This window comes from Corapipo altera, unplaced genomic scaffold (assembly GCF_003945725.1).
Source record: "Corapipo altera isolate COAL_440 unplaced genomic scaffold, ASM394572v1 271, whole genome shotgun sequence".
Taxonomy (NCBI): domain Eukaryota; kingdom Metazoa; phylum Chordata; class Aves; order Passeriformes; family Pipridae; genus Corapipo; species Corapipo altera.
In genome coordinates this window covers 3,932,299-3,958,006 of record NW_020884935.1, presented here as the reverse complement: position 1 = coordinate 3,958,006, position 25,708 = coordinate 3,932,299, and the positions used below count along the sequence as shown (strand labels likewise).

Sequence of the window (25,708 nt, the reverse complement as noted above, 5' to 3'; positions counted from 1 at the left end):
TGGGTGCTGCCTGTCCCTGGATACCTGTGCTGGTGGGTGCTGCCTGTCCCTGGATACCTGTGCTGGTGGGTGCTGCCTGTTCCCTGGATACCTGTGCTGGTGGGTGCTACCTGTTCCCTGGATTTGGCAGGACAGTGATTTCAGCAGTGTCATTCCAGATCCTGCAGCCCACAAGGGTTATCTATCAGACTCTGAGTTCTTAATGTTCTTCCAAAATTGTGTCTTGCACAAAAAAGTTGAAATAGTAACTTTGTTTGAAGTGAGAAAGCACTTAGGCTTACTCCATAACTTCTGAAAATAAAAACATTAAATGCAGATTTTTTTACTAAATAGAGATGAATTAACTTTGTGCTCATTTTTTACAAGTTTTAAAGCAAAACCCATGGCTCATTGTAGCCCTTCCCAAGAGCCTGAGTGCACATCTCACACACACTCAGGCCTGGTAGTGGTGGTAGTTTCAAACCAATGTCCACGGGCATTTAGCAAGAGGTTGGACCTTCCTGCAGACTTGAGGATACCTGAAACAGGTGCTCATCACTTCACAGGCAGGAAACCCACACGTTTTTCTTAATAATTAGCATCTCTGACCAAGGGAGGATTCCTTAACGGAACAGTTTTGGGTGACAGTGCATCAGTCTCTAAACTGAGGCCAGTTGCAGTGCTGTGACAGGCCAGTCATCAGGTGCCACAGTGCTGGCACTTCTCTACAGCTTTGCATTCCTCTAGTGGCACTTACTGAAGTCTTTCAAAGCCAGATTTATAATTTGCCTTTAAAGAGTGCCCAGTAAATCTCTTTTTTCTTTTTTTCCCTCTCAAAGATTTAAAGTTTGGTGGCTGGGAAGGCTCCAGATTTCATCTCTTTGTGTTTGTCCACTGCATGACATGAGGCCAATTTTAGACGGAAATGCTGCTGTTGCCTGAGCCCTTTTTGACAGCGTGAGGAGTGGTCAGGCTGGATCAGGGAGGGGTAGGGTCTGTGGAGCCCACCTCAGTGGGGTTGTACTGCCCCAGGGCAGTCCCAGCTCTTTGGCTGTTGCTCCCTATTTCAGAGTGAAAAGAGCTGGAGCAGTGACTGTCCCTTTGCTGACCTGGGCTGAGCTCAGAACGGGACGTGTTCGGGGTTTGAAGCCCCAGTTATATTTAAGCTCTGTACTTTAAATTCTGTTTCTAATTCAAATAGCTCTACAGGAAACTATTTGTCAGTATTTCTTTTTTTTGAAAATAAAATCAAAGGCAATGAAAGTAAAATTTCAACTTTTTTCCCCCGGTGTTTATATTACTAGGTATTTCTAGAGGAGTGAAGTAGTTTCTCTTTGGTCACTCAGCACTGGCACTGCCTTCTGTGAGGGGAAATGAAATGCTTCAGCGTCAGAGTGCACAAAGGAAATAGCTGAGAATTAAAAAACCCAAAATAACAGTGCTAATATTTCCTTTTTATATAGTTTCCTATTTTAAAAGATAGTATAAAAAGCAGTGTTACTTCTAGATGACCTTGTTGTAGTGGCTGTTGTGGCAGGAAGCTCCAGAAGTGTGTAATGTGATTTTTTTCTCTGGCATGGGAGCACACAGAACTAGATCTATGACACAATTTCTGTGAGAGGCTCTTCTGAAGTGTTTCAGCACTCAGTGGTGTTAAGCTTTGCTGCTGCTGTCAGCACAGAGACTTGAAAATTCAAATAAAAAGTACTGGTAATGGTGAAATTTCAAATTAAATATATCTGTCATCCACCAATGACTTCCAAAAATGTGTTGTAAAATAACATCTAACAGTGAAAACAAAGCTTGAGTCATAGGTGGTGTTTATTCTGCTTTTCTGGGGTTAAAATGAGCACATGGAAGCGCCTTGTGCTGCTGTAAATCATCGCCGTGGGAACGCTCAGGGAATCACGGATTTCAGTGGAAATTACCTGGATTGCCCTGTGGTGCTGTGGGAGGGTGTGCAGGTGAGGATGTCAGACCCTCTCCTGGAGGAACAGCCCTCAGGGTGTTCCTGGAGGCAGTGCCCAGAGCCCGCCTTCCTCAGGGAGCTGCCAGTGCTCCGGGGGCTCTGGGCTCACCTAACCTGCCACTTCCACTTCCTTTGGATGAACAGTCACTCTCTTAGGAAAGGCAGCCAACCTCCAGAGTGACCCTAGTCCCTGGTACCAAAGGAGCTGAACTTAAACCCAAACCAAAGCTCGGCTTGTCCAGAAAGGAATCCCCCCAGGCATCGGTGTGGTGGAGGCCCATTTCCCAGCCCCAGGACACGCACTCAGAACTGTTGAGCACAAGTGTTCCAAGCTGGGTTCTTTGACTCATCTTGCATTCTAAACACTTCAACCTCTCCCATCATAGCCAGGGGTGTCAGGGGCTTGCAGAGGTGTTGGGGGCTGCTGGTGGGGAGTGTGCCCTCCCCAGAGCCCCCAGCCTGGGAGGTGGCTCTTTAAGCATTTTGCAGCTGTAAAGCTGATTGTATTTCCTTGGAATCCTTCTTTTCCCCTCTCTGAAGTTCTCTCTCTCTGGTAATCTTCCCAATGCACAAATACTGCACCGTGACATTTCCACTGAGCTGTTGGTGTCGTTCAGAATACAGGTTTAGCCACAGTTCTAGCCCAAATTTGTTAAAACTTGTAGTAGCAATTCGAGTTTCTATGAATAGAGAATCCCAAGGTCACGCTTCAAAACACAAAGGGCACAAACGCTGCTGCATTTGTTTGCTTTTAAACACTGTAAATCCTCAGCGAGATGTTTTTCGGAAGATTCGCCTCTCTGATGTTCTCGGGGCATTTGAGTGGGCAGGGGCAGTGGGTGGGTGCCTGGGAAGTGACTTGTTTGTGACCCCTGAAGAATTTGGGTACAGCAGGAAAAAAAGTGCCCAGTGTTCACACAGCAAGAGGAACATCTCGGGCTTGTGCAGTCGCTCTGAATCTTCTCCTGCCTGGAAAAGATGCATTTCAGGTCTGGTTTGTCCCACTGGGTGTTGGGCAGGACAGGTAACGTGGGGCTCACAGGTGCTTGAGGTGTGTTGGAAGCTGAGGTGCATCTCCTGGGAGTGTTTGTGGGGGACCCCTGAGTCACCACATCCTTGGGTGCTGCGGGGTCACTGCTGGTTCCTCCCAGGCCTTGGTGATGCCTCTTGGCCAGTTCTGTCCTGTGTCACTGCTGCTGCCTTCCAGCCTGCTCTGGGACCTCCTGGCATTTTACCTCAGTTTACTCCTCTCAGGGCCCAAAAGGCTTTTTTTTCCTTTTTTTTCTTGCATGTATTAGCCTTGGAGATTTTTGTTCTTTAATGAGCTAACTTTTGAAAAAAACAATCTTTTCTTAGAATTCTGTCTTACATTTTTCTTTTCTTTTGGATTGCTTTGACATTCAGTTCGTAGAAAATTTATCACAAAATAGAGGTTTACTTTCAATTCAGAGAAAGGAACAGGTGAACTTCAGCATTTTGTTTTATAGATAACTAATGGAAAGATGAACGTAGAGAAAATGAAATAACATGTTTGCAGTTGTCTCTTGTAGAATGTTTTTCAAGGTTGTTTCTGGTGTGTCACAAATTTTTAATTCATCTTTAAAGCTCTGAAAAAGCTTAAAGCAGTTTTCTCTTGTAGCTTCCAATCAAGGTTTGCCAGCAGAATACCCACACCAAAGTCAGTACGGAGCACAACAAGGAATGTCTCATCAACATTTCCAAGTACAAGTTTTCCCTGGTCATCAGTGGTCTCACTACTATCTTAAAAAATGTTAATAACATGGTAAGTCTTCGAATTTTGCATTGCTTGGTGATTTTATTCAAGTGATTGCTATTTATTTGTGTTGTACAATCTGCAGAGAATTACTTGAAATTTAGTCAAACTGTTGCTTGCCTTGTACACTTAATTTTTTCTGTTCCGAAGTTCACCAGCAGCATCTCTTGGAGCCACAGAAAGGCAGTGGGAGCTGGGGCAGAGAAACCCAAAGGCAGGGGGAGGTTCAGGGGAATCCTCTGTTGGTGTGGGGTCTGCAGCTGGGCAGGTGTGAGGTTGGAGCTCTGGGGTACAGGAGGAACCTGACACTGCCCCGGGGCTCAGAGCAGAGGCTGTGCTGCCATGGGAAGGTGCTTCAGGTGTCCAGGGCAGCAGTGCAAGGAGCACCTGAAGGGCAGGAGTGCAGCAGGGCAAAGGAGCTGCTGAGAAGGATCCTGTTGGATGTTTTGTTTTTTCAATGGAAAGCCTGGGTTTGGATTTATCATGAGAAAAGTTCATTGAGTTTTGGAGCCACGTGATCTGTGATCGTGTGGACTCTCCCCAGGCAGGTAACACAACTGGCCAGGCTCTGGCAGTGCTTCTTTTTATGTTTTTATAGCTTATGTAGCCACTTTGCTGCTTTAGTGCATTGCAAGTCAAATTTCTGTGTCTCAGATGAATCCGTATCCTTTCTACTTCCAGAGAATATTTGGAGAAACTGCTGAAAAGAATTTGTATCTATCTCAGCTGATTATCTTGGATACACTGGAAAAATGTCTGGCAGGGGTGAGTAGGCTTGCATAAGCAATTGCTAAGTGGGAATCAAATGGGTTGGAGAGTACAAGTCAAATGCTTGTGTGTCTGTTATTGCTGGTGCTAAAGTTAGAACTGATCAGATCTATAGCAAAGTAGGATTAATGCCATTTAAAAAATAATAAAGCTTCCTATAAATACATGTAGTTGAGATAATTGATACATTAAAGATTTGGAGGGTGCTTTTTTTTGCCTAGAATTACTGACATCTTTTCTGCTGAATAGATTCTAGTAAACTTTTGGTATTGCCGGTTCCGCCACTCAGCAGATTTGTAGAGTTATAAGTAAAGGTTTTTCATTTAATAACTTGATAAAAGGAATTGCAGACAACTTGACAACTGTACTCAGTCATGTATGAACTGGAGTAAGGGGAGACACAAACCCCAACCAACGATTAGAGGTGGATATGAAGCTTCACCAGATTTCTGTAGGCTTTGAAGGCTCCTGGCGTATCCTGCTCAGTATTTCCTGAACAGATACATTGAAATATTTCCATCCTTTAAACAGGAAAAGTAACGTGATAGTAAATCATGTTCAAAGTAGCAGATAATTCAGTACAAGTATTTGTTTCCTGCTGCTGAGTTCTCTGCAGACAGTGCTGAGTTTTCTTTGCATTTCTTGAAGCTTTCGTTTGTTGAAGTCGTTTTCCATGTACGTTCCTGTGCAGCAGAACCTTTGCTGGCACTGCTGTGCAGATGAGTTTTGCAGGTGTTTCCTAGATTGCATTGCTGGCCCTGTCCAAGCCCTGCAGTCAGAGCTGTGAGAGGCACTTTGCTGGTCCCTGTGGGTGACAGCAGTGCTGGCTGGACACGGGCTGGGCTGGGCTGGGACTAACCAGACTGCACTGGGAGCAGCACTTGCAGTGCTGTGTTCCTGCAACAAGAAGGGATTTGCTTTTTAAAGCTGTATTCCTGGAGGAATGTCCTGAAATCATCTGAGCTCTTTGCTGTTTCCCTGCACTAGTTTTTGAAGGTTCTTACTGTGTAAGGTAATGACCTTACTGTGGTTAGACCTGTCAAGTCTTACAGTACTAAACCTGTCTGAATAGTTGTGGATTCTTCTAAAATCACAGAAGTTCCAGGTAAATACATTTTCCAGAATAATTTCCAGCTGTGGTAAACACCTCTTTTGGCACTTTTTATCTTTGATGCAGTGAGTCAAAGAAACCCATTTTAACTTCAGAAATTAATTATTTTTAAATATTTCTTTTATTCGTATTGTTTGAAACAGTAGTGGTTTTCCTGATAGTTGATGATATTTAAACAGCCTAAATTTGTGCTGAATATTTCTTGCTCTGTCAGTTCAAATGAGAGCAGTTTGAGGCAGAACATGTTAAATAAGAGTGAGCCAAAGGTCTGTACGAAGCGTGTTGTGTTCTGTGGTGTCTTCAGATGCATTTCTTGCTCAATGTTTCATCAAGTTCTCATGGCAACAGGACTCAGGTCAACTAAGTGGGAGTCTCTGAAACTTCCCAATTCCCTATGGAAAATTCATTGGTAAAATTTTAGAAAGCTTTAATGCTGACCCTTCTGTTAAAACTTGCTCTTAGTAGAGCAAAGTTTCACTTTGAATTCTTTTGTAAATAGTTTCCTTATGTCTCACACTGTGCACATTGGCAAAAATTAGATTTTTTTCTGTTGCAGGGAAGTTAAGCCATTTTTGACTCACATAGAGAACCCCCTGGCAAGAACCAGGGAGGAACACCTCTTTTTTGGTTCATTTTTTTAGTATAAAATACTCGCTGTCAAAATGTAGTGACCAAGATCTTACCCAAAAGAGATGTGAGGGTGAATCTTTGCCCTTTAATCTTCGTGCTCTGCTGATCCTTGACTCAGAGCAGCTTCCAGGGTGCCCTCATCAGAACAAAGAGTGGGTTACTTCAAAACCCACATTAGTGACATTTTTTCTGCTAAATAGATTCTAGTAAACTTTTGATATTGCCGGTTCTGCCACTCAGCAATTTTGTAGAGTTATAAGTAATGGTTTTTCGTTTAATAGCTTGATAAAAGGAATTGTAGACAACTGGGCAACTCTCCTCAGTCATGTATGAACTGGAGTAAGGGGAGACACAAACCCCAACCAACAATTAGGGGTGGTTATGAAACTTCACTGGATTTTTGTAGGCTTTGAAGGTTTCATCCTTTGTGATGTTGATCAGCCTCCTGTCCTCCCTCTTTCGGAGCCTTAGCTGGGAGCGTGGGGTGGTTTGGCCGTGCTGGGATGTGGCTGGGATGTGGCTGGGATGGAGAGCAGCCGTTCTGTGCAGCCCCCTGGGCTGTGCTCAGTGCAACCTGGGGCAGGTCGGGAGGGCAGACCCAGGCCCTGGGCCCGCTCGTGGCAGACGCCCCAGTTTTTTTGCCTCCAAACCAGAATTCATTCGAGCACTTGTTTATTTTTAGCAACCAAAGGACACCATGAGGTTGGATGAGACGATGCTGGTGAAGCAGCTGCTGCCCGAGATCTGCCACTTCATCCACACGTACCGCGAGGGCAACCAGCACGCGGCCGAGCTGCGCAGCTCCGCCTCGGGGGTGCTCTTCTCCCTCAGCTGCAACAACTTCAACGCCGTCTTCAGCCGCATCTCCACCAGGTACGGGGCTGGCAGCACCCCCTGGGGTCTGTGCACACACTGCAGAATGCTCTTTGACAAGGTCCTTCTCCAGTGGGGCTCCTTTCAACATTTCCCTCGAGTTCCAGGTTACGAACTGAACCCGTTCCCTGCCCGTCCTGGGTTACTGCTGACATGCTTCCTGTGAGCTGCATTGATTGCTTTTTTAATCTGCTTTCAAAAGTACAGGTGAAAATAATGAGTGAAAATAATTCAGCTGAGTAGGTTGAGTAGAGTTCTTCTGGGTGCAAGGTGTCTTGGAAATAAAAGGATGCTGAAGCTAAAGGGTTTTATCCCTTTACTTACAAATTTAGAAGGAAAACTGGAGATTGTCCACAGCTCTGCTGGAGCCCCCAGGCTGTTTTCCTGTCTAATTTTTCCAGCTAGGAGGCTTTTATGTTAAATCTGTCTTATGCCTGAAGGGGACAAACAGCTGGGCTGTTTGTTAGTTGTGGGAAAAGACCCATTTGTCTTCTGACTGACTTGAGTTTCGCAGCACATTTACTGTAAAAATAACTGGGTTTTCTGCTTTTCTGAGTGAGAAGGGAGACAAGCACAAAACTTCCATCTATTCTTTGCTGGTTTTGCCCTGTTCCAGATCCTTCTGATGCTTCAGCATTTGTCAGTCCACTACAGTGGTGTTAAGCTTTTTATTCCTGAAATACTTTGATGTTTCTTGAAAGGTGCTTGAAGCAACTTAGCTCTTGTCACACAGTATATAACAACTGAGGTCATCCTGTAGTAGAAGTGGAGCTTGGGCAGCCTTCTGTGGTCACACAGCAGTGAATGAACCAATTTAATGGAAACAATGATTTATATTTTCATTATGTATTTATCTATTCTTTTGGAAAATATTTGCATTTTGGAAATCGGTCTAAAATGATTAATTTTAATTCTGAAGTATTTTCAGAGTTTTTACAGAACCATTAATAACTTTTATTTCAAGATAGACTTGGCAGCTAGCATGAAGGATGTGGTTTTGCTCAATAGGTTGATTGTGTTTTGTTGCTGATGGAAATGGAAACAATTTCTTTTGCTCCCTTTATAGGAAGTATTTTTCAGTTACAATTTTTCGAGTCTGTGAATCTGTCCGTGGATCTGCACATATTTGCAGCACGGTTTGTTCCCAAGCTCCAAAGCCCTCCTTCCCATGCCTTTGAGCAGAGCAGAGTGCTTTCCCCTGAGCTGTTTTTCCCCTCACATGGCTTGCACAGCAATAGTTAAATGTTTGACCAGCTCTCTGGTCTCCACAGGGGTCACTCCTCCAGTCAGCACTGCTGATCTCTGACCTGGGTTTCCTGTTTAGGAATATTTCTGGGCCTTGCACAGCAGCTGGGGGAGTTTTGGCATGAAAAGCACAGCAGAGGGGACCTTCCCATTCCCAGCGAGGGCTGTTAAGTTTCCTGACGTTGGAGAAATGAAGAACTGCTTTTGTGTCTAGTACTAGAAATCACATTCCATGTCTGAAACACATCTGTAGCTTTGGAACACGCCAGGGCAGTCTGAGTTTGTGGGAACATATGCTCTAGTTGTTAGTGGCCTGGTGTCTGTGAGATGTTGAGTAAATTATCTGATACACAAGTGTGAAAAGATACCATTGTGTTTAAACTGGTGTGATTAAACTGCATCCCGTTTGCTCAGGCCACAGAACTGTGCACCAGGAATGGTTGTAGCTCAGTCCAGTGATACCAAGGGCCATCAGTCTCTGCTTTACTCTGAGAACTTAGCTGGGGCAGGACTTGCTGCAAAGGAGCAGTAGCCTAAAGGTGTCATGATTCCCTTAATCTAATGCTTAGTTGAAAAGATGACAAGGTTACTGCTACAGTAGGGTGGGTAACACAAGGATTTTGGCAAATCTTGGGCACAAACACCAGAAGGTATTGGCATTTTGTAAGGCTCACCACTGGTATTTCTAGCTCCATTTTTGGTATGAGGGTGTAATAAGACTATAATATTAACTCTTAATCATGCAAGATCCATCTTTTATTTCTAAACGTGGAAAAGTTTATCTGAGGAGATGGTAGTTTATGAGGAGGTCACAGAATGTTCCATGCTACTGAAATGTGTAGAATCATAGGTGTGTTCATACCTGTCTGACATGATATGATGGATTTACTTTACTTTGCTTATTTTTAGGTTGCAGGAACTGACTGTTTGCTCAGAAGATAATGCTGATGTTCATGATATTGAACTTTTACAGTACATCAGTGTGGATTGTTCCAAACTCAAGCGACTCTTGCAAGGTATGATTTGAGCCTCTGTTTTGAAATACTTCTTTTTCAGTCTGGTTAGTCAGAGATGACACTGCAATTGCTATATCTTTTATTGCCCTGTTTTACTCCAAACAGTCATATATTTACCAAAATATTTTAAAATAGTTAAGTAGCATAAAAACATCGGTTTGAAAACTACTTTGCACTTCAAATGTTTTTTATAACCTGTGTTACTTTTTAGATCCAAGTTTCTGTTCTAAGTGCAGAAATGTTTTATCTTTACAGAGACTGTATTCAAGTTTAAAGCCCTTAAGAAAGTAGCTCAGTTAGCTGTTATCAACAGTCTGGAAAAGGTAAGGGTTTCAATGCTTGTCTTTCATTGCTTATTTGCAGACTTCCTCTAGTTTAGGAATAGTTGCAATGCAGTGATTTACTGTAAAATATAAGTGGTTGCCTCCCTTTGATGCAAATATGTTTTGTAAGAAATTTTGTGTGATTAGCATTAAGGATAAAATCTCGCTTCATTTAAATACATAATTCAGAAAAGCTGTTTGAAAGCTCTGGAATGTAAAGGTGTTTTGCATTATCTGCAGGCATTTTGGAACTGGGTGGAAAACTATCCTGATGAATTCACAAAGCTGTACCAAACACCCCAGACTGACATGGCTGGTAAGGCATAACACATGACAGTGTTCAAAGGCTGGTCTCTCAGACATCCCCAAAATGCATTCACTTGCATTTTGTGCCCTCTTTGCTCCTTGTGCAGCCTGCAAATAAACAAATTTGTGTCACCTTTGCCAGGGCAGGTAAGGTTATGTTGCCATCTCTCTTCTTTCCTGACTCCCCTATTAGAGATTATTATTGTGCTTCACAACACAAAGAAATAAACCCCAAAAGATTGAGACTCTTTGAATGTATATTTTTCATCTCGATACAGGATAAAAACTTAGAGAACATCACCTTTATTTTTCTCTAGTGACAAAGAGAGGAAAATTTATATTTTTGGATAAACCATGTCTTTAACTGTGTTGAGACCATGTCATCCCCAGTAATATGCCAGTAATGTGCAAAAGAGAACCTTTCTTCTGTGTAGGTGGAACTGTCCCTCTGCTCTTTTATACCTGTTCTTTGTCTCTGGAATTAAAACTGGTATTGAACTTGGGCTTATGTTTTATGCAGATTGTGCTGAGAAGTTGTTTGACTTGGTGGATGGCTTTGCTGAAAGCACAAAGCGTAAAGCAGCAGTGTGGCCACTGCAGATCATCCTCCTGGTCCTGTGTCCAGAGATAATCCAAGATATTGCAAAGGACGTGGTAGAGGAGACTAAAATGAACAAGGTAAGACAGGTAGCTGAATTCTGGCTCTGGTTTCTGAAGGATACTTGCTTTTGCTGATTCTATATTTCAGGTGTATTTAATTTTGTCTTTCCTACCTAAAGAGCACATTGCAGTTCCCTGTGTAAATTTATGCACCCCTTTTGAGTTCTCACATATCTTCTTTCACTGTCAGTATTTCATTAGGATAGTATGTCCCAAACAGTGTTATTTCAGAACTTCTCCATCTCCTTGGAGATTTGACCCTCTGTTGTCATTTCCTCTGCCTCCAGCAGCAGCAATGGGAGCCTGGCTGGTGTTTGGCTGTGCTGAGGAGTTGTGGGGCTTGCAGGGTGTGTGCTCTGTGCTCTGTGACTGCTGCACCTGCAGCTGGTGTCGAGTTTGATGTGGCTGCAAACGTTGGCTGAGAGGGAACAACCACCCCTGTTTGTGCCAGTCTGATTGCCCCAGACCCACCAAAGGGAATGGCATTAATAAATACAGAATTTCCCCAGAGGGCTGCATCAAGTTGTTTTTTGCCATCCCAGTATCTGGTTATAACTGTTCCTGGTTTGAATTCTGCAGAAGCTGTTCCTGGACAATCTCAGGAAGGCCCTTGCAGGCCACAGTGGGAGCAGGCAGCTGACTGAAAGTGCTGCTATTGCTTGTGTTAAACTGTGCAAAGCATCTACCTACATCAACTGGGAAGATAATTCTGTCATTTTCCTGCTGGTGCAGTCCATGGTACTAGATCTTAAGGTAAAAATGTCTGTTTCCTAATTGCAGTGAGAAATTTGAGTTTTAAAATACAGAAATAAAGTTTGAATTTCTCCTTAATTGATTACCAGTGTTTTTCACTGGAAAGTTTTATACTGAAAGTAGACAGGAATAATCTTGGTACCTTATTTACATGTTTGCATTTTTCTGAAATAAATAGAACCTGCTGTTTAACCCAAGCAAACCTTTCTCAAGAGGCAATCAGAATGCAGATGTAGACCTGATGATTGACTGCTTGGTTTCCTGCTTCCGCATAAATCCTCACAACAACCAGCACTTTAAGGTGAGAACAGCACTTGCTGGTAAGTCATTCTCTGCATGCCATTGACGACCTGTCAGTTATAAAAGCTGTGCTAACAGCAGCTGGAAGCTCATAAATGAGCTCAGCTGTATAAATATCCCTTAGTAATAAATCCCTGCATGTTATTATAAAACTTTCCTCGGCTGATTAGGCTTCCCTTGTTCAGATTTGACAGCTTTGTCAATTTAATAAAAAGGCTTCAAGATGTTATTCAGTGTGATAAGAAGGATGGGAAAGACAAAGATGTTCCTAAGTGGCTTTTATGTGTTTTTATTGTAGATCTGCTTGGCACAGAATTCCCCATCAACATTTCATTATGTGCTGGTAAATTCGCTCCACCGAATTATCACAAATGTAAGTTCTGGCACTATTTCATCAACCCAGGGATCTGGGGCTTCTATTCAGATCAATATCTGCTCAGTAAATGCAGTCTGGGGAGTAGACCAAATCTTGTTGCTCGTGTCCATGCAGCAGGAGTTGCTTGCTAATAAGGAAGAGCGTGCAAATCCCTCTGTGCTTCCCACCAGTGGATTCCCAGTGTGAGAGCCCAGCTTCCAGTATAACATCTATAGCATTCCAGTACAGAGATGTACATATCCCTCTGATGTAGGATGACAAACGAATCTCATGATCTGTGGTTTTATGATAAATATTGATACCTGAAAACCACTCTCAGGACATGCACAGTTGTACCACCTCCTTGCAGTCTGTTGACCTGGGGTAGAGCTGGCCTTGTGGTTTTCTTTGGGGATTTAAGTAGTGTGAAATGAGGGTGAGTGCTGAGAGATGAAAATATTTTGAAAATTTGTGCAGTTGTTCATCTACCACAGCCTTCTGCACTTCTGGTTTCAGTTTGTTCAGGTAGGAGAGTGATGTAGTGAGCAGCTGAGTTGGAACTGGCTCTTCTGTTGCAACTCGTTTGTGTATCATGAGTTTCACGATGAGAAGGCAGCCGTGTGGGTAGCACTGTGCCACCCGGGTGTAAAGGATGGCCTCTGTGAGCTGGGAGTGCACAGCAGGGGTGGGGGTGCTGCAGCAGCAGCAGTGTAACAGCCTGGCTGTCCCCTGCAGTCGGCGCTGGACTGGTGGCCCCGGATCGATGCCGTGTATTGCCACTCGGTGGAGCTGCGCAGCATGTTCAGCGAGACCCTGCACAAGGCCATCCAGGGCTGCGGGGCACACCCCGCCATCCGCATGACCCCGGTAAGACTCCTCCTCCTGGGCATGGCTCCAGCCCAGCTTTTGGAGTCACTGGAACCTAGAGGGGGGAAGAACGCTGTGCTGCACAGAGCAGCAGAGAGCCACACCTGCTCTGTGACCCTGCAGGTGCTGGGGGAGTGACTCTTTCTGGTTCCATGTTTCTCCAGTTTCCTGCTGCTTTTAAACTGGCAATGTAGAAGTATTTCTTCTGTCTTCTGTGGCTAACTGTCCATTTTAAGCTTTCTGGCTGTGTGAATAGCAGGGTGTAACACATCCATTCTTGCTTAATCTGAAAAACAAAAACATTCTGTATGTAAAGATAATTGTTGAAAACTGCAGTGCTTTTACCACGATTGGCATGAGTAGGTCTTCATTTGTCTTGCTTTCTGTTGAGCAAGTTGACTGTTTGGTCTTGGTGACAGCAATAAAATAAAGATTTTTCAAGCATTATGAAATAAAGTCAGTATTCTTGGCTGTCTTGGAAAAAGTCTTGAGTAAATTGAGATTTTGCCATAGTTTCTTATGCAAAAACTTTTATGCCCACGTACAACTCACTGAAACAATTCTTACAGGAACTTCAAAGGTTCAATGAAGGGATTGCCTGTGGGAGAGGGGGATTTTGAAGCAGAAGGCTGTGCAACTATACTTGAATTTTGTATACTTCTAAACTTTGTCTTGAGTTATAGGTTATAAAAGCAATACATTTCATAAGATGTTTAATTGTAACTGTTATGTTTGACTACCTTCCTGACAAGGACTGTGACTGTTTTTCCTTCCATCAGAGTCTTACATTTAAGGAGAAAATGACAAGCCTTAAATTTAAAGAAAAACCTACTGATTTGGAAACCAGAAGCTACAAGTTCCTGCTGTTGTCCTTGGTAAAACTGATCCATGCAGATCCAAAGCTCTTGCTGTGTGTAAGTACATCCCACTATCACACTGTTCATTTGTGGTGGAGTTTACTTTTGAAGCTGCTAAATGAATAAAGATTAAAAACATACACCTGGCATCTAGGACACATCCTACTCATCCTTGTCTCTGGTTATGATGCTCCTATGCTTCTAAAGGCAAAAGATAGAACAAAAAAGAAACTGTAATAGATTTTGTAGAATCAGAGCAACACAATGAGAAGGAGCATAAAGTTCTGTGACTCTGAAGGGGAAGATGGGGGAAGGAGAGGGGAATAGAAGAAAATTAAAATAAGGAGGTTGGAAATTAGTCATAATTTCAATGTAAGACATACAGTCTTAGATCTTCCATTTTCTCAGATCTGTCATTGTTTAATTTAAACATATTTCAGTTCTATCAAAGACATGACATGCAAGGGGTATCCATGGATTAAAAATAAAATGACAGACTCTCCTGAAGATCCCAAAATCCACCTGGTTCAACCAGAGGAATGGTACTGTAGCAGTCAGTAATGTGGGCAGGCATTAAAAAGTTCTCCAGCTTAAATTTGCTTCCCTTGTTGCTGTTCAGAATCCCAGGAAGCAGGGCCCTGAGACCCAGGGGAGCACGGCAGAGCTGATCACAGGCCTTGTCCAGCTGGTGCCACAGTCCAGCATGCCAGACATAGCCCAGGAGGCCATGGAGGTGAGCACTGGGGCAGGCACTGGCATTTTCACAGCTGGACATTGGTAATGTTAAAGCCAAAACCTGTCTTTTGAAAACATTGTGTCTGTGTGCCTGGGATGGCTTTGTGTGGAAATACAGAGGAAAACCTCTAGGTTTGGAGTACAAATGTGGGTAAAGACTCTGAAATGAAATACTTCTGATGTGGACTAACAATGAACTCTTGTCCTTCTGTCATGCTTTTTACATCTTGTGTTCAAAACAATGTAATGGATGTGTGCCTGCATCTATTTCTGTGCCTGTGCTCGTGCACTCTGTGAATTGCTGTCTTTAAGCAAGACTCTTTGGTTTGACTTTAGGCCTTGCTGGTTCTGCACCAGTTGGACAGCATTGACTTGTGGAATCCTGATGCTCCTATAGAAACATTCTGGGAAATCAGGTATGTAAATTAACTTCTAAAAATGAGAGAAATAGCTGTTTTGATTTGTCTTCTTTTAAATAGCTGTGAGTATTTTGGGAAAACTTTGCAACAACAGCAGGAATCTGCAGTCATAATTGTCATGTGTATTCATGGAGAAGTTGTATCTTCCTTACACTATACAAATTTAATAAAAATATAACAAACATTTCACTGGCTCCCTTAATGGCACTCTTCAGCAGATGTTGAGGTGTAGAAATGATTATTAGTTTGAAAAGTTGGAGATTTCCCCCCTCATTCAAATGATTACTACTTTTTAAATTCTATTTCATCCATTTGGGACTAAGGGGAGGTTAATGCTGAGCAATTCCAGAAGAGTGGGTTTGCTAATCCTGACTCTGAAGCCCTCCCCTAAAGAAGGTGATAACTTGGCCTGACCTGCAGTCTCCATTGGTCTTTCCTGTATATTTATGAAGAAATTTAATTCATTAAAATCATCTTGCCTTTATAAGTTCACAACAGCTGTTGTGGTCGATTTCTTGGAGAATATTAAGGGAAATGAAGTTCCAAAAAAGTCAAAATTACACAAAATGCTAAACCAAAAGATAGGAATCTGTAACTCGGAATTGTAAGAATTGCATGAGCTGAATAGTAAAACCAATAGTATTTGGTGCTTTACTGTGAATTAGTGCTGATGTTTGGTGGAGAAGGAGGGAACAGCAGTGCAGGAGGAAACCTGGGCTGAGCCCCCCTGGACAGGCAGGAACTGACACCCAGGGCTGTAGTTTGTAGGAACAGCAATGGGTTTGTGCTCTGTTCGGGCTGGGGGAAAACCCATCCCAACTGACACTAATTTGGACCCTTTGGCAGTTTTAACAGAGAGTGTGAGGCCTGAATGGATATGAAGAAGGAACATCCCTAGATGTGTTCCTTCCAGAGCAGAGTTGAGGCGTTGTCAGAGCAGTGTAGGTAACCTTGTCCTGCCCTGTCTGTGCTGTATCTGTCTGGGGAGAGCTGGAGGCTCCGAGCCCACGGCCCCGAGCGTGGGCTGGGCCAGGAGCCCATCTGGGCCAGGAGCCCATCTGGGCCAGGAGCCCATCTGGGCCAGGAGCCCATCTGGGACAGGAGCCCATGGCTGCAGGGCCTCAGGAGCTGAGCAGGCTGCTGGGGGTGGGCAGGGCCCCAGGGGAGCTGGGTGTTCCCAGTGCACACCCTGCTCTCTGTGGGACATTCCAAGAGGCAGTGTTAGCCCTGCACAGGGTGTTCATGCTCAGGGCCTGTTCCCACGGGCAGTGCAGTGTAGCACCTTCACCCCGGCGGTCCCACAGCTGAGGCTAACCCTGAACTTCGTTTTGCTGCAGTTCACAAATGCTTTTTTATATCTGCAAGAAGCTCACGAGCCATCAGATGCTGAGCAGCACGGAAATCCTCAAGTGGCTGCGAGAGATTCTCATCTGTAGGAATAAATTTCTCCTGAAAAACAAAGTAAGTGAATGTTGCCATCTCTGTTAGGATCATCAACACACGTTTTTCTCTGCTTTGTCACTTCCTTTATTTACCACACTATTCTTATGATTGGAAGAAATTTAATAGCTACACCTACACTTTCTGTTCTCTGATTTCCTCTCTGCTTTGTGAGGCACCTCAGTTAGAGAAGTTAACCACAGTTAGGTTTGGGATTTTTATTTTCTTTTTTACTTTAGCTATATAGGTTGTTTTACTTGCCTGGAAAATCTGTGTTTCACAGAAGCCTATGCCTTATGCCCTAATACAAAGGGAACTAGTCCTCAAAGTGAGAAAAAGGTAAAGTAGTTGTGGTAAAATATAGACCTACATGGATAAAATAAAAGTTTCCTTTTTGATCTCAGGTTCCTCTGAGTCTCAGAATTCTGATTTACTTCTTTCTGATAATCTTAAAATATCAAATAGTGTATTTCTTAAGGGAAATACCATTCTAAGATACCATTAATGTGGGTTACTTTATAAAGCTCTGAGAGCAGCAGTGGAAAAAATACTGTGTAAATGTTGAGGATCCTTTTACCTTCCTCAAATCTATCCTTTTTGCACATTTTAAAAACTGCGTTGATATATTGTTTTTCTTCCCTCTCTTCATAGCAGTCAGATAGGAGTTCCTGCCACTTCCTCTTCCTTTATGATGTCTCTGGAAGTGGAACTAGCCAAATTTCTCTTGACCATGAAGAAATGATACGCTGTGCACCAGGAGCTACCCTCAGGAAGGGGAAAGGGAATTCTTCCATGGTAAGTAATACATGATAGTAGTTAATTTTAGCACTTGGGAAAAAACTCTGTGCACATAAAAATAAATTACTTTGGGAGTAACTTTAAAAAATAGAATTAAGTATTTCTAAGGGGGAGAAGACATCTGTATCCTAAATAATGTATGTATTTAATATGCTGGTTAATAATGATGTTTCAGACTTTACAAAGTCACACCTTCTTCAGTTAAGATGTTGATGAGTATGTCCTCCTTAGGAATGCACACAGCATCCCTTGGGGCAGCATACAGAGCTCTGAGCCTGTGTAGGATTGCTTATTCTTACTGACATAAAGCCAATTTTAAACATGGTTTGGCTAAGGTTGAATCTTGTTAATCAGCAGTATTCCCAAACGGGGAATTCTGTGTTTCCCAAGGAAAGCACGGCGGGATGCAGCGGAACACCCATCTGTCGCCAAGCCCAAACCAAACTGGAAGTGGCCTTGTACATGTTCCTGTGGAGCCCGGATATCGAGGCAGTGCTGGTGGCCATGTCCTGCTTCCGGCACCTCTGCGAGGAGGCCGACATCAGGTGTGGGGTGGATGAAGTCTCAGTGCACAATTTCCTGCCCAACTACAACACTTTCATGGAGTTTGCATCTGTCAGCAACATGATGTCAACAGGTGAGGAGCAGGAATCAGTTAAACACCTTTCTACCCTGATGATAAGACTGTTCTTTGTGTTTGAGTTCTTCAAACAGGTTGAGATTCTTGATTTGATTCTGCTCTGGCTTTTCCTGAAATATCTCAATTTCTAGAATTGCTAGAAAGTGTAAAGAATTTGGGTGACTGAGTTCATGAGGATTTTACAGTGTAAGAAGAAGCTGCCTTTTCTAAACACTTTAAGGGGATGTGTTCCTCTTAGTTCAATAATTGCTTTCAAAGATCACAGATTTGATGTGGGTGGGTTTTCAAAAAGCTGTTCTGTGCCCTTTGTAGGGAGAGCAGCTCTTCAGAAGAGAGTGATGGCGTTACTGAGGCGCATCGAGCACCCAACTGCAGGCAACACAGAGGTGAACTTCCTTCTCAGTTCATACACTCCTTGCATGCATATTGCCACAAGCAGCTTTGAAATTAAATCTTGATATATCTTCTTTCAGGCCTGGGAGGATACACATGCAAAATGGGAACAAGCTACAAAACTAATCCTCAACTATCCAAAGACCAAAATGGAAGATGGGCAGGTGACTATGAACTCTTCCATAGTTTCAACCTGTAGAAATTCAAAGTAACTCTTTAAGCTTATATATTTTAAGGAATTTTCTAGATTAAAATTCAGATTAGTTTTGTAGGCAGACTGAAACTCCATGAAAGTATTCCAGAAAATTAATGGTAATCAGTTGTCTGCTTTGTTTGCTAAGAGACCAAGAAGTAATTTGACTTAAATTGCTGTGGAGGAAAATGAAGCTGGGCTTAAAAATGAAATTGAAACAAAGAGTAGAGAAAACTGTGGAACAGTGCTAGAGAAACTCTGAAATCCCTTTCATTGGAAGTTTTTAAACAAGCCACTGGCTGCCATGATTTAAATGTTCTTTTTCCTGGTGGCAGAGCAAGGGATTGACTGGCAACCCCTTCAGTCCTCTCTAGCCGTGCTTCTCAACCTCCCTGGAAGCAAGAAATCTGTACAGATTTCCTGCTGTCACAGAAAGGTGAACGCTGTGACAAATGGGCACTGTCAGAGGTGAATTTTTGGAATTGTGAGCGGCAGGCTGTGTTCCAGAGCACTCCTGATCTCTCCCCGTGTGTGTAAGGGTGAGGTTTGAGCCCCAGCCCCTCTGTTGCAGGTCACGGAGAGTCTGCACAAGACGATTGTGAAGAGGCGCATGTCCCACGTCAGCGGGGGCGGCTCCATCGACCTGTCGGACACGGACTCGCTGCAGGAGTGGATCAACATGACAGGGTTCCTGTGTGCCCTGGGGGGCGTGTGCCTGCAGCACCGCAGCAACGCGGGGCTGGCCACCTACAGCCCCCCCATGGGCCCCGTCAGCGAGCGCAAGGGCTCCATGATCTCCATGGTGTCCACCGAGGGCAGCGTCGAGACGCCCGTCAGCAAGTTCATCGACCGGCTCCTGACTCTCATGGTCTGCAACCACGAGAAGGTGGGGCTGCAGATCCGCACCAACATCAAAGATCTGGTGGGCTTGGAGCTGAGCCCAGCACTCTACCCAATGCTCTTCAACAAGCTGAAGAATACCATCAGCAAGTTCTTTGACTCTCAAGGACAGGTACAGTGGTGATATATTATTCACACTTCTGTCGGTTGTGTCCTTCACCCGGTGCTTGAGGTGGGTCCCTGTTTGTGTTCTGTGCAAACCCCCTGTAAGCAGTGTGATCATCACAGAACATGGTAATGAGCATTGTGTGTGTGAGTCCAGGCTGTATTTAACATCAAATAATTAAAAACATCCTTGACTTCTTAGTGAACTCTTGGGTACAGAATCTGTGAGAATGTTTGCAGAATCCTTGTGGCTGCAGTATTGATATGTTGAATCTGGAATGTATTGGAATTCTTTTGGCTTGGTGATAACTAGAAAAGTAGTTGTCCATGAGATTTTTGAAATGCTTCAGTATATTATCCCTCTTTTTGGTTTCATGCATAAAGAATTGAGACCAGGAATTTTCTTCCTGTAGGTTTTGCTAACTGACACCAACACACAATTTGTAGAGCAGACCATTGCTATAATGAAGAATTTGCTCGACAATCACACGGAAGGGAGCTCAGAACATCTTGGACAAGCGAGTATTGAGACAATGATGCTAAATCTGGTTAGGTAAGGAATCCTCTTGACCTTCCTATACACAGTAATTGTGTTTAAGAAGTGAGTTAGAGCCTTCTAGTTTGTATCTTTTCTTACATCCATGGAGAAGCAGCAGCTGATTTTTCTGATCCTCCTTGTGGTTCTGACAACTTCAGTAATCATGGAGATCAATTGTGTAGCATCAAGTGCATTGGTGGAGAGTGACTTTTATTCTTTAAAGAGCTGACCATTCCATAACTTGGCCCTATTCCTGTCAGCTTTCCTGGTTTCTTTCTTGTACATTGATGTTAATGGTTAAAAACCAGCTGAAGAGCAGATTTGGGTTCAGTTTTATACTGACAGAAAACTCCTTTGACCAGAAGAAATTTGCTACTGGTCTTCAGCTGATGCAGGAGCAGGGTTGAAATATGAAGTAGCATTAAGTATTTAATTAATTTTTTTGCTTTTTTCTTCAGGTATGTGCGTGTGCTTGGAAATTTGGTGCATGCCATTCAAATAAAAACGAAGCTCTGTCAGTTGGTAGAAGTAATGATGGAAAGGAGAGATGACCTTTCATTTTGTCAAGAAATGAAATTTAGGTAAGGATGACATTATGTAACACCTGGGGTGATGAACTGTGGGCAAGTGTAATTTTGTTTGGTTATATGGTTAAAAAAGGAAATAAAAAAACCTCTGTCACACCAGTACTCCTGGTATAGGGATAGTTCTGTCATCTTTGTCTTCAGAATTATTCAGAGCCTGGTGCTGCATTAAAATTTTGGTTTGACTGTGGTGATGCTAGACACATGTTACAATTCAACTTGGTCTGACAAAATTAGTTCAGTTCATCTTCAGTGTGTGGTGCTTCAAATAGTTCTTACACTGAGTTTGTAATAATTAAGAATGATGCCAGCAGTAGTAAGTGTGTTTAAAAACAACCAAACAGCCAAAACTAAACAAAACCACTATAAAAAAACCCAATAAAGCTAAAAAAAATATATTTATATGTAACAGGAACAAAATGGTGGAATATTTGACAGACTGGGTTATGGGAACATCTAACCAAGCAACAGATGAGGATGTGAAATGCTTGACAAGGTAAGAAAGAACACCCTTCACCCATCTGGGAAGTTGCTGTCAGTATTCCAGGTGGCATTTGGTATCCATGCATGAGCTGGCTCCTTGGGCTGCCTTTAGCAGAAGCAATGTTAAGGAAAAGAAAAAATTGTAACTGAAGCATTAGGATTGACCATTTTATTATCTAGAGCTTTATCTTTGTGGTGCATTCTGAAGAGTAAAATCATCAAATATTACAGTGTTGAATTTGTACTTGAGTGGTTTTTTAGTGACAAACTGGATTGCAGTTGTTTTCCTTTGGAGATACAGTGCTTGAACCTGTACCACAAAATGTAAGAGATATTTTCATGGTGGACAGAACTTTACTAAAATATCTTTTCTAATTAAAAAGTATCTTTTTCACCTGCAGTTAGATCTATAACAAAAAAGGATTTTTCATTTTATTTTATTAAATTTTATTTTTCAGAGATTTGGACCAGGCAAGTATGGAGGCAGTGGTTTCTCTTCTTGCTGGGCTTCCACTCCAGCCTGAGGAAGGAGATGGTGTTGAGTTGATGGAAGCAAAATCTCAATTATTTCTTAAGTAAGTAGTGATTTTTAACTACTTTTTGATACAATGACTCTAAATAGAAGCACTGTATGACTTCTGTTACAAACTGTGTTTTTCTTCAGTGGAAATAATTGTATTATCCCATCAGGAATTACCTCTTCTATGTCCCATTTCACAAATCTCTGCCTTCGAGGTTTATGGAAACATTTTCATTTAGAAAATGATTAGAAAATTTGACTTTGTTTCTGCTTAATGCAGAAGTGTGCTTCATTCGTGGCAGGGATTAGCCTGCTTTGGTACTGTGTTTGTATCTGTGCCACCTCATCTCTTGCAGGGCATCTCTTGGGAAGGGCACAGCTGTGGAATGTCCTTGTGGGAGGAGCTGTGCCTGCCCAGTGCAGTGCTGGGGGTTGTTGCAGCACGTCTGGAGCCTGGACTGTGATGGGGCAGGGATGGGATTTCCTGGGGAGGTTCAGTGTGGGGGTGCAGCCTCTCCCAGGCAGTTGGTGTGCGGGCCGTGCTTTGCCATCCAGGGCTCTCTCCCCAGGTACTTCACGCTGTTCATGAACCTGCTGAACGACTGCAGCGAGGTGGAGGACGACGGGGCGCCGGCGGGCGGGCGGAAGCGCGGGATGTCGCGCAGGCTGGCGTCGCTGCGGCACTGCACCGTGCTGGCCATGTCCAACCTGCTCAACGCCAATGTCGACAGCGGCCTCATGCACTCCATAGGTGAGGGGGCGGGGCCGGCCGGGCCTACCCCGGTGCCTGATTGACACATTGCTATTTGATTGCTTTTTACATCTTCCTTAGTAGTTCTGGGTTCTTTTAATCAGGCTTGGGCTATCATAAAGACCTCCAAACAAGAGCCACGTTTATGGAAGTCCTCACCAAAATTCTGCAGCAGGGGACAGAATTTGATACGTTAGCAGAAACAGTGCTAGCGGATCGGTTTGAGAGATTGGTGGAGTTGGTTACGATGATGGGTGATCAGGGGGAGCTTCCTATTGCTATGGCTTTAGCCAATGTGGTGCCTTGTTCTCAGTGGGTAAGTTGATTCACGCATTTTATTTCCTACATTTTTTAAAATAGTAAGACTTGAAATAAAAACTAATCAAACATTAAGGGTATGACAACAGTCTGGTACAGAGAATAGAGCTGCCACTGATGATAGCTAGCCCTTCTCAGGGTGTTCATAAAAATTGCACTGAATCTAAATTCAGATCTTGGTGATAAACTGCATTTTTGTAGTAAATTTCTAGTTAAATGTCTAGGAGTTATTTTTTTGTACAGTTATTATAATAGATGGTGTGTGCTGTAATGCAGACAGACAATTCTACTTGCTCTTCTAGATTTTAGCAAGATTGAATTGGGCTTTGTTATACAGCAGAGTAACTGCTTATTTGTCTGGATAATATGAATTGTATGACTGGATATCATGAGGCAGATTTTTAGGCAAGCAGTAGCATGGGGAACATTTACAGAAACATTGTGCATGCGTAGTTTGATATTTACCTGCCATAGCAGGTAAACATAGCAAACATAAAGCATTAGTGCAAACTGCTTGGTGGTTTTTTCACAGTACTTTTTTTTTAATACTTGCCTTGGTTCACTGTGAGTCAAATTAACATTTCCTTCTTCCAAGGACGAGCTGGCTCGTGTCCTGGTCACACTCTTTGATTCCCGGCACTTGCTCTACCAGCTCCTCTGGAATATGTTCTCAAAGGAGGTTGAACTGGCAGATTCCATGCAGACACTCTTCCGAGGAAACAGCTTAGCCAGTAAAATAATGACTTTCTGTTTTAAGGTACGTTATCTCATCTTTGTCTCCTGCAGGTCACTGTGATAACAGGAAGAGTTTAGCAATCTGAAAACACAGAGCTGCCAGGCTGTGGGGTTAAGCATGTGGGTAATGGGATCAGATGGGAACAGTACAGAGGTGCCTTTGGGCTCCTGGTAATTTCAGCTCTCACATCTGTGAAGTTTAGGGGGGTTTGCTTTTTGTGTTTTAACGTTTGACGAACTGAATCTTGTAGATAAGATATGCACAGGCACAGCTTCAAAAGAGACATCCTCCTGGAACTGCCCCTTTTCCTTTCTGACTAGTTCAGTTATAGGAGTGATTCTGGACCAGTACAGCTGCAAGACTGTTCCTGGTGGTTTAAAGATGGGAGACAAAGTCTGAGGTCTTGTTTGTGCTCCCCTTTCCATTTAAAAAGCTGTGTTAATCTGGCCTCCTGTTCTTGTTTTTCTTGGACACAGGTATATGGTGCTACATACTTGCAGAAGCTTTTGGAACCTTTATTGAGGACTGTGATCACATCTCCTGAGTGGCAGCATGTTAGCTTTGAGGTGGATCCAACAAGGTTTGAGATTCAAGGGGAGGAGCAAATGTATTTATCTGTAAACATGATTCCCTGGCATTGTAAATATAACAGGATTCCTTTTTCCTTGTTGCAAATATGTTTCTCATACTTTCATACTGTTCCACTCCTCACTTTTCCAGACACCTTACTTGTCTCTGCTGCCCTCATGCCCAGAGAGGGTTGTACAGAGGGTTTGCTGCATGTCCTCTGAGCCCTGAGAAAGCAAGGAAGAGAGAGAGCCCTTGCAGGACCTCTTCTCCTACTTGCTATTTCATGCTTTTGTGTAGGCCACTAATAAGGGTGTTTCCAGCAGAACCAGAAAGCACCTTTAGGTCAGTGACTGCAGAAGCAAGACAATGTGTGCATGGCGTGTGTAGTCTTTTTGCTTTAATTTCTCTTATCACTTCAAGACCTGGATTTAGTAGCTGTTGCTCTACTGCTTTGAATTATCTCTAACTCTTACAAAGATTATAAGTATTCATCTCTTAAGTAGCTTACCCAAAGGATAGGCCTTCTTATTTATAGCTTAACCCTAAAATACCTGTGTCTACCTCAGGTGTTCCAGATAAACCATCATGAAACTGATAATGCATTTATCAGTTGGAACTGTGTGTGCATGCCTTTGTATGGAACGGTCCGAGAGAATCCCACCTACAGCCTGTTCATTGCTGGGTGTTACCTGACCTTTTATTTGCATCTTATGTGGTTTAAAATAGTGATGGAAACTGTTGTGTAAAAGTTCATAAGTATTTCCATAAGAAAACTGAGGCAATGAGATTCTGCCGAGCACTGAGTGCAATCTGTGTCCTGTGTGCCACTGCTGGTCATACATGTGTGGGTGTGTTGCAGGCTGGAGCCCACAGAGAGCCTGGAGGAGAACCAGCGGAGCCTCTTGCAAATGACAGACAAGTTTTTTCAGGCAATCATTAATTCCTCCTCGGAGTTCCCACCCCAGCTGCGCAGTGTGTGCCATTGTTTATACCAGGTATGCCTGCAGTGGTTGCCTGCCCCTGAGCTTTGGGGTTGGTTTGTAAAATTCCAGCACTTTGGAGCTTGGGGCAGTACACAGTGGGCATCTCTTAAAGACTCTTCTCAGACACTTGATCAAAACCACAAATCTAAATGCAGGGGCTGAATGGTGTTTGAAGATTTGGGTTGGCAATGATGAGATGACTCGATGTTGTTTTTTTAGGTACCCACATTCCCTGAGCTCCATCCCCAGTCCTCTGCTCTGTCCTGTGTCCCTGCAGCAGCTCAGCAGGAGGCTGAGCCCAGAGTCCTGCTGGGTCTCTCTTACTCTTTGTGTGGTTCTGATGGATTTAACTGCTGCTAAAAATCCCAGTAGGGATCCCCTCAGTGCTCATCATCAGGAGTTTCCAGTCCTATTGGAGGACTGTGGAATGCTGTACCTGGTGGAATATTGGAACTGTGGTCTCAGTGAAGTGCTCTGGAAGAGCTGCTTTTGGCCCTTGGGCCAGAGAGTGTATCTCAGGTCTAAAGCAAAGAAAATAGATTTTATGACCTGTGTGAACTAATGATGAACTAATTCTGGGTTAATCAGGGCAACTGCTGCGATTCCCAGAGCTTGGGAGAGAGGAGCAGTGAGTTTCTGTTGTGATGTTGTGGTCTGGGCTGTTCTGTGAGCTCCTGCAGTGAACCAGGCCTGCAAACGCTGTGCCTTGTGTTGCTCTGACAGCTGAGTGGCTTCTAAAGCCATTGCTTTCTCCTCCTGACAGTGGCTGTGTTTGGGTTGGTGGGGGCTGGTTTGGGGTTTTTTTTGCTGTGTTTG

At 43.4% G+C, this 25,708-nt stretch overlaps 1 protein-coding gene across 4 annotated transcripts in view; it reads left to right on the top strand.

The window, feature by feature from the left end:
- NF1 (neurofibromin 1) overlaps window positions 1-25,708 on the top strand; it is a 79,861-nt gene that overhangs the window by 4,372 nt on the left and 49,781 nt on the right. For 2 of the 4 annotated variants that reach the window (XM_027660129.1, XM_027660128.1), the window contains exons 2-30: window positions 3,586-3,731; window positions 4,404-4,487; window positions 6,914-7,104; window positions 9,259-9,365; window positions 9,621-9,688; window positions 9,929-10,004; window positions 10,515-10,672; window positions 11,234-11,407; window positions 11,586-11,708; window positions 12,006-12,080; window positions 12,798-12,929; window positions 13,709-13,843; window positions 14,406-14,519; window positions 14,858-14,937; window positions 16,278-16,401; window positions 17,032-17,175; window positions 17,569-17,815; window positions 18,131-18,204; window positions 18,292-18,375; window positions 18,976-19,416; window positions 19,823-19,962; window positions 20,406-20,528; window positions 20,944-21,027; window positions 21,473-21,589; window positions 22,104-22,285; window positions 22,390-22,601; window positions 23,199-23,360; window positions 23,816-23,919; window positions 24,769-24,904. In XM_027660129.1, coding sequence (XP_027515930.1) covers window positions 3,586-3,731; window positions 4,404-4,487; window positions 6,914-7,104; window positions 9,259-9,365; window positions 9,621-9,688; window positions 9,929-10,004; window positions 10,515-10,672; window positions 11,234-11,407; window positions 11,586-11,708; window positions 12,006-12,080; window positions 12,798-12,929; window positions 13,709-13,843; window positions 14,406-14,519; window positions 14,858-14,937; window positions 16,278-16,401; window positions 17,032-17,175; window positions 17,569-17,815; window positions 18,131-18,204; window positions 18,292-18,375; window positions 18,976-19,416; window positions 19,823-19,962; window positions 20,406-20,528; window positions 20,944-21,027; window positions 21,473-21,589; window positions 22,104-22,285; window positions 22,390-22,601; window positions 23,199-23,360; window positions 23,816-23,919; window positions 24,769-24,904 — 4,037 coding nt within the window. Of the gene's footprint in view, window positions 1-3,585; window positions 3,732-4,403; window positions 4,488-6,913; window positions 7,105-9,258; window positions 9,366-9,620; window positions 9,689-9,928; window positions 10,005-10,514; window positions 10,673-11,233; window positions 11,408-11,585; window positions 11,709-12,005; window positions 12,081-12,797; window positions 12,930-13,708; window positions 13,844-14,405; window positions 14,520-14,857; window positions 14,938-15,786; window positions 15,882-16,277; window positions 16,402-17,031; window positions 17,176-17,568; window positions 17,816-18,130; window positions 18,205-18,291; window positions 18,376-18,975; window positions 19,417-19,822; window positions 19,963-20,405; window positions 20,529-20,943; window positions 21,028-21,472; window positions 21,590-22,103; window positions 22,286-22,389; window positions 22,602-23,198; window positions 23,361-23,815; window positions 23,920-24,768; window positions 24,905-25,708 lie in introns of those variants that run through there. The other 2 variants (XM_027660130.1, XM_027660131.1) reach the window with 2 other exon arrangements.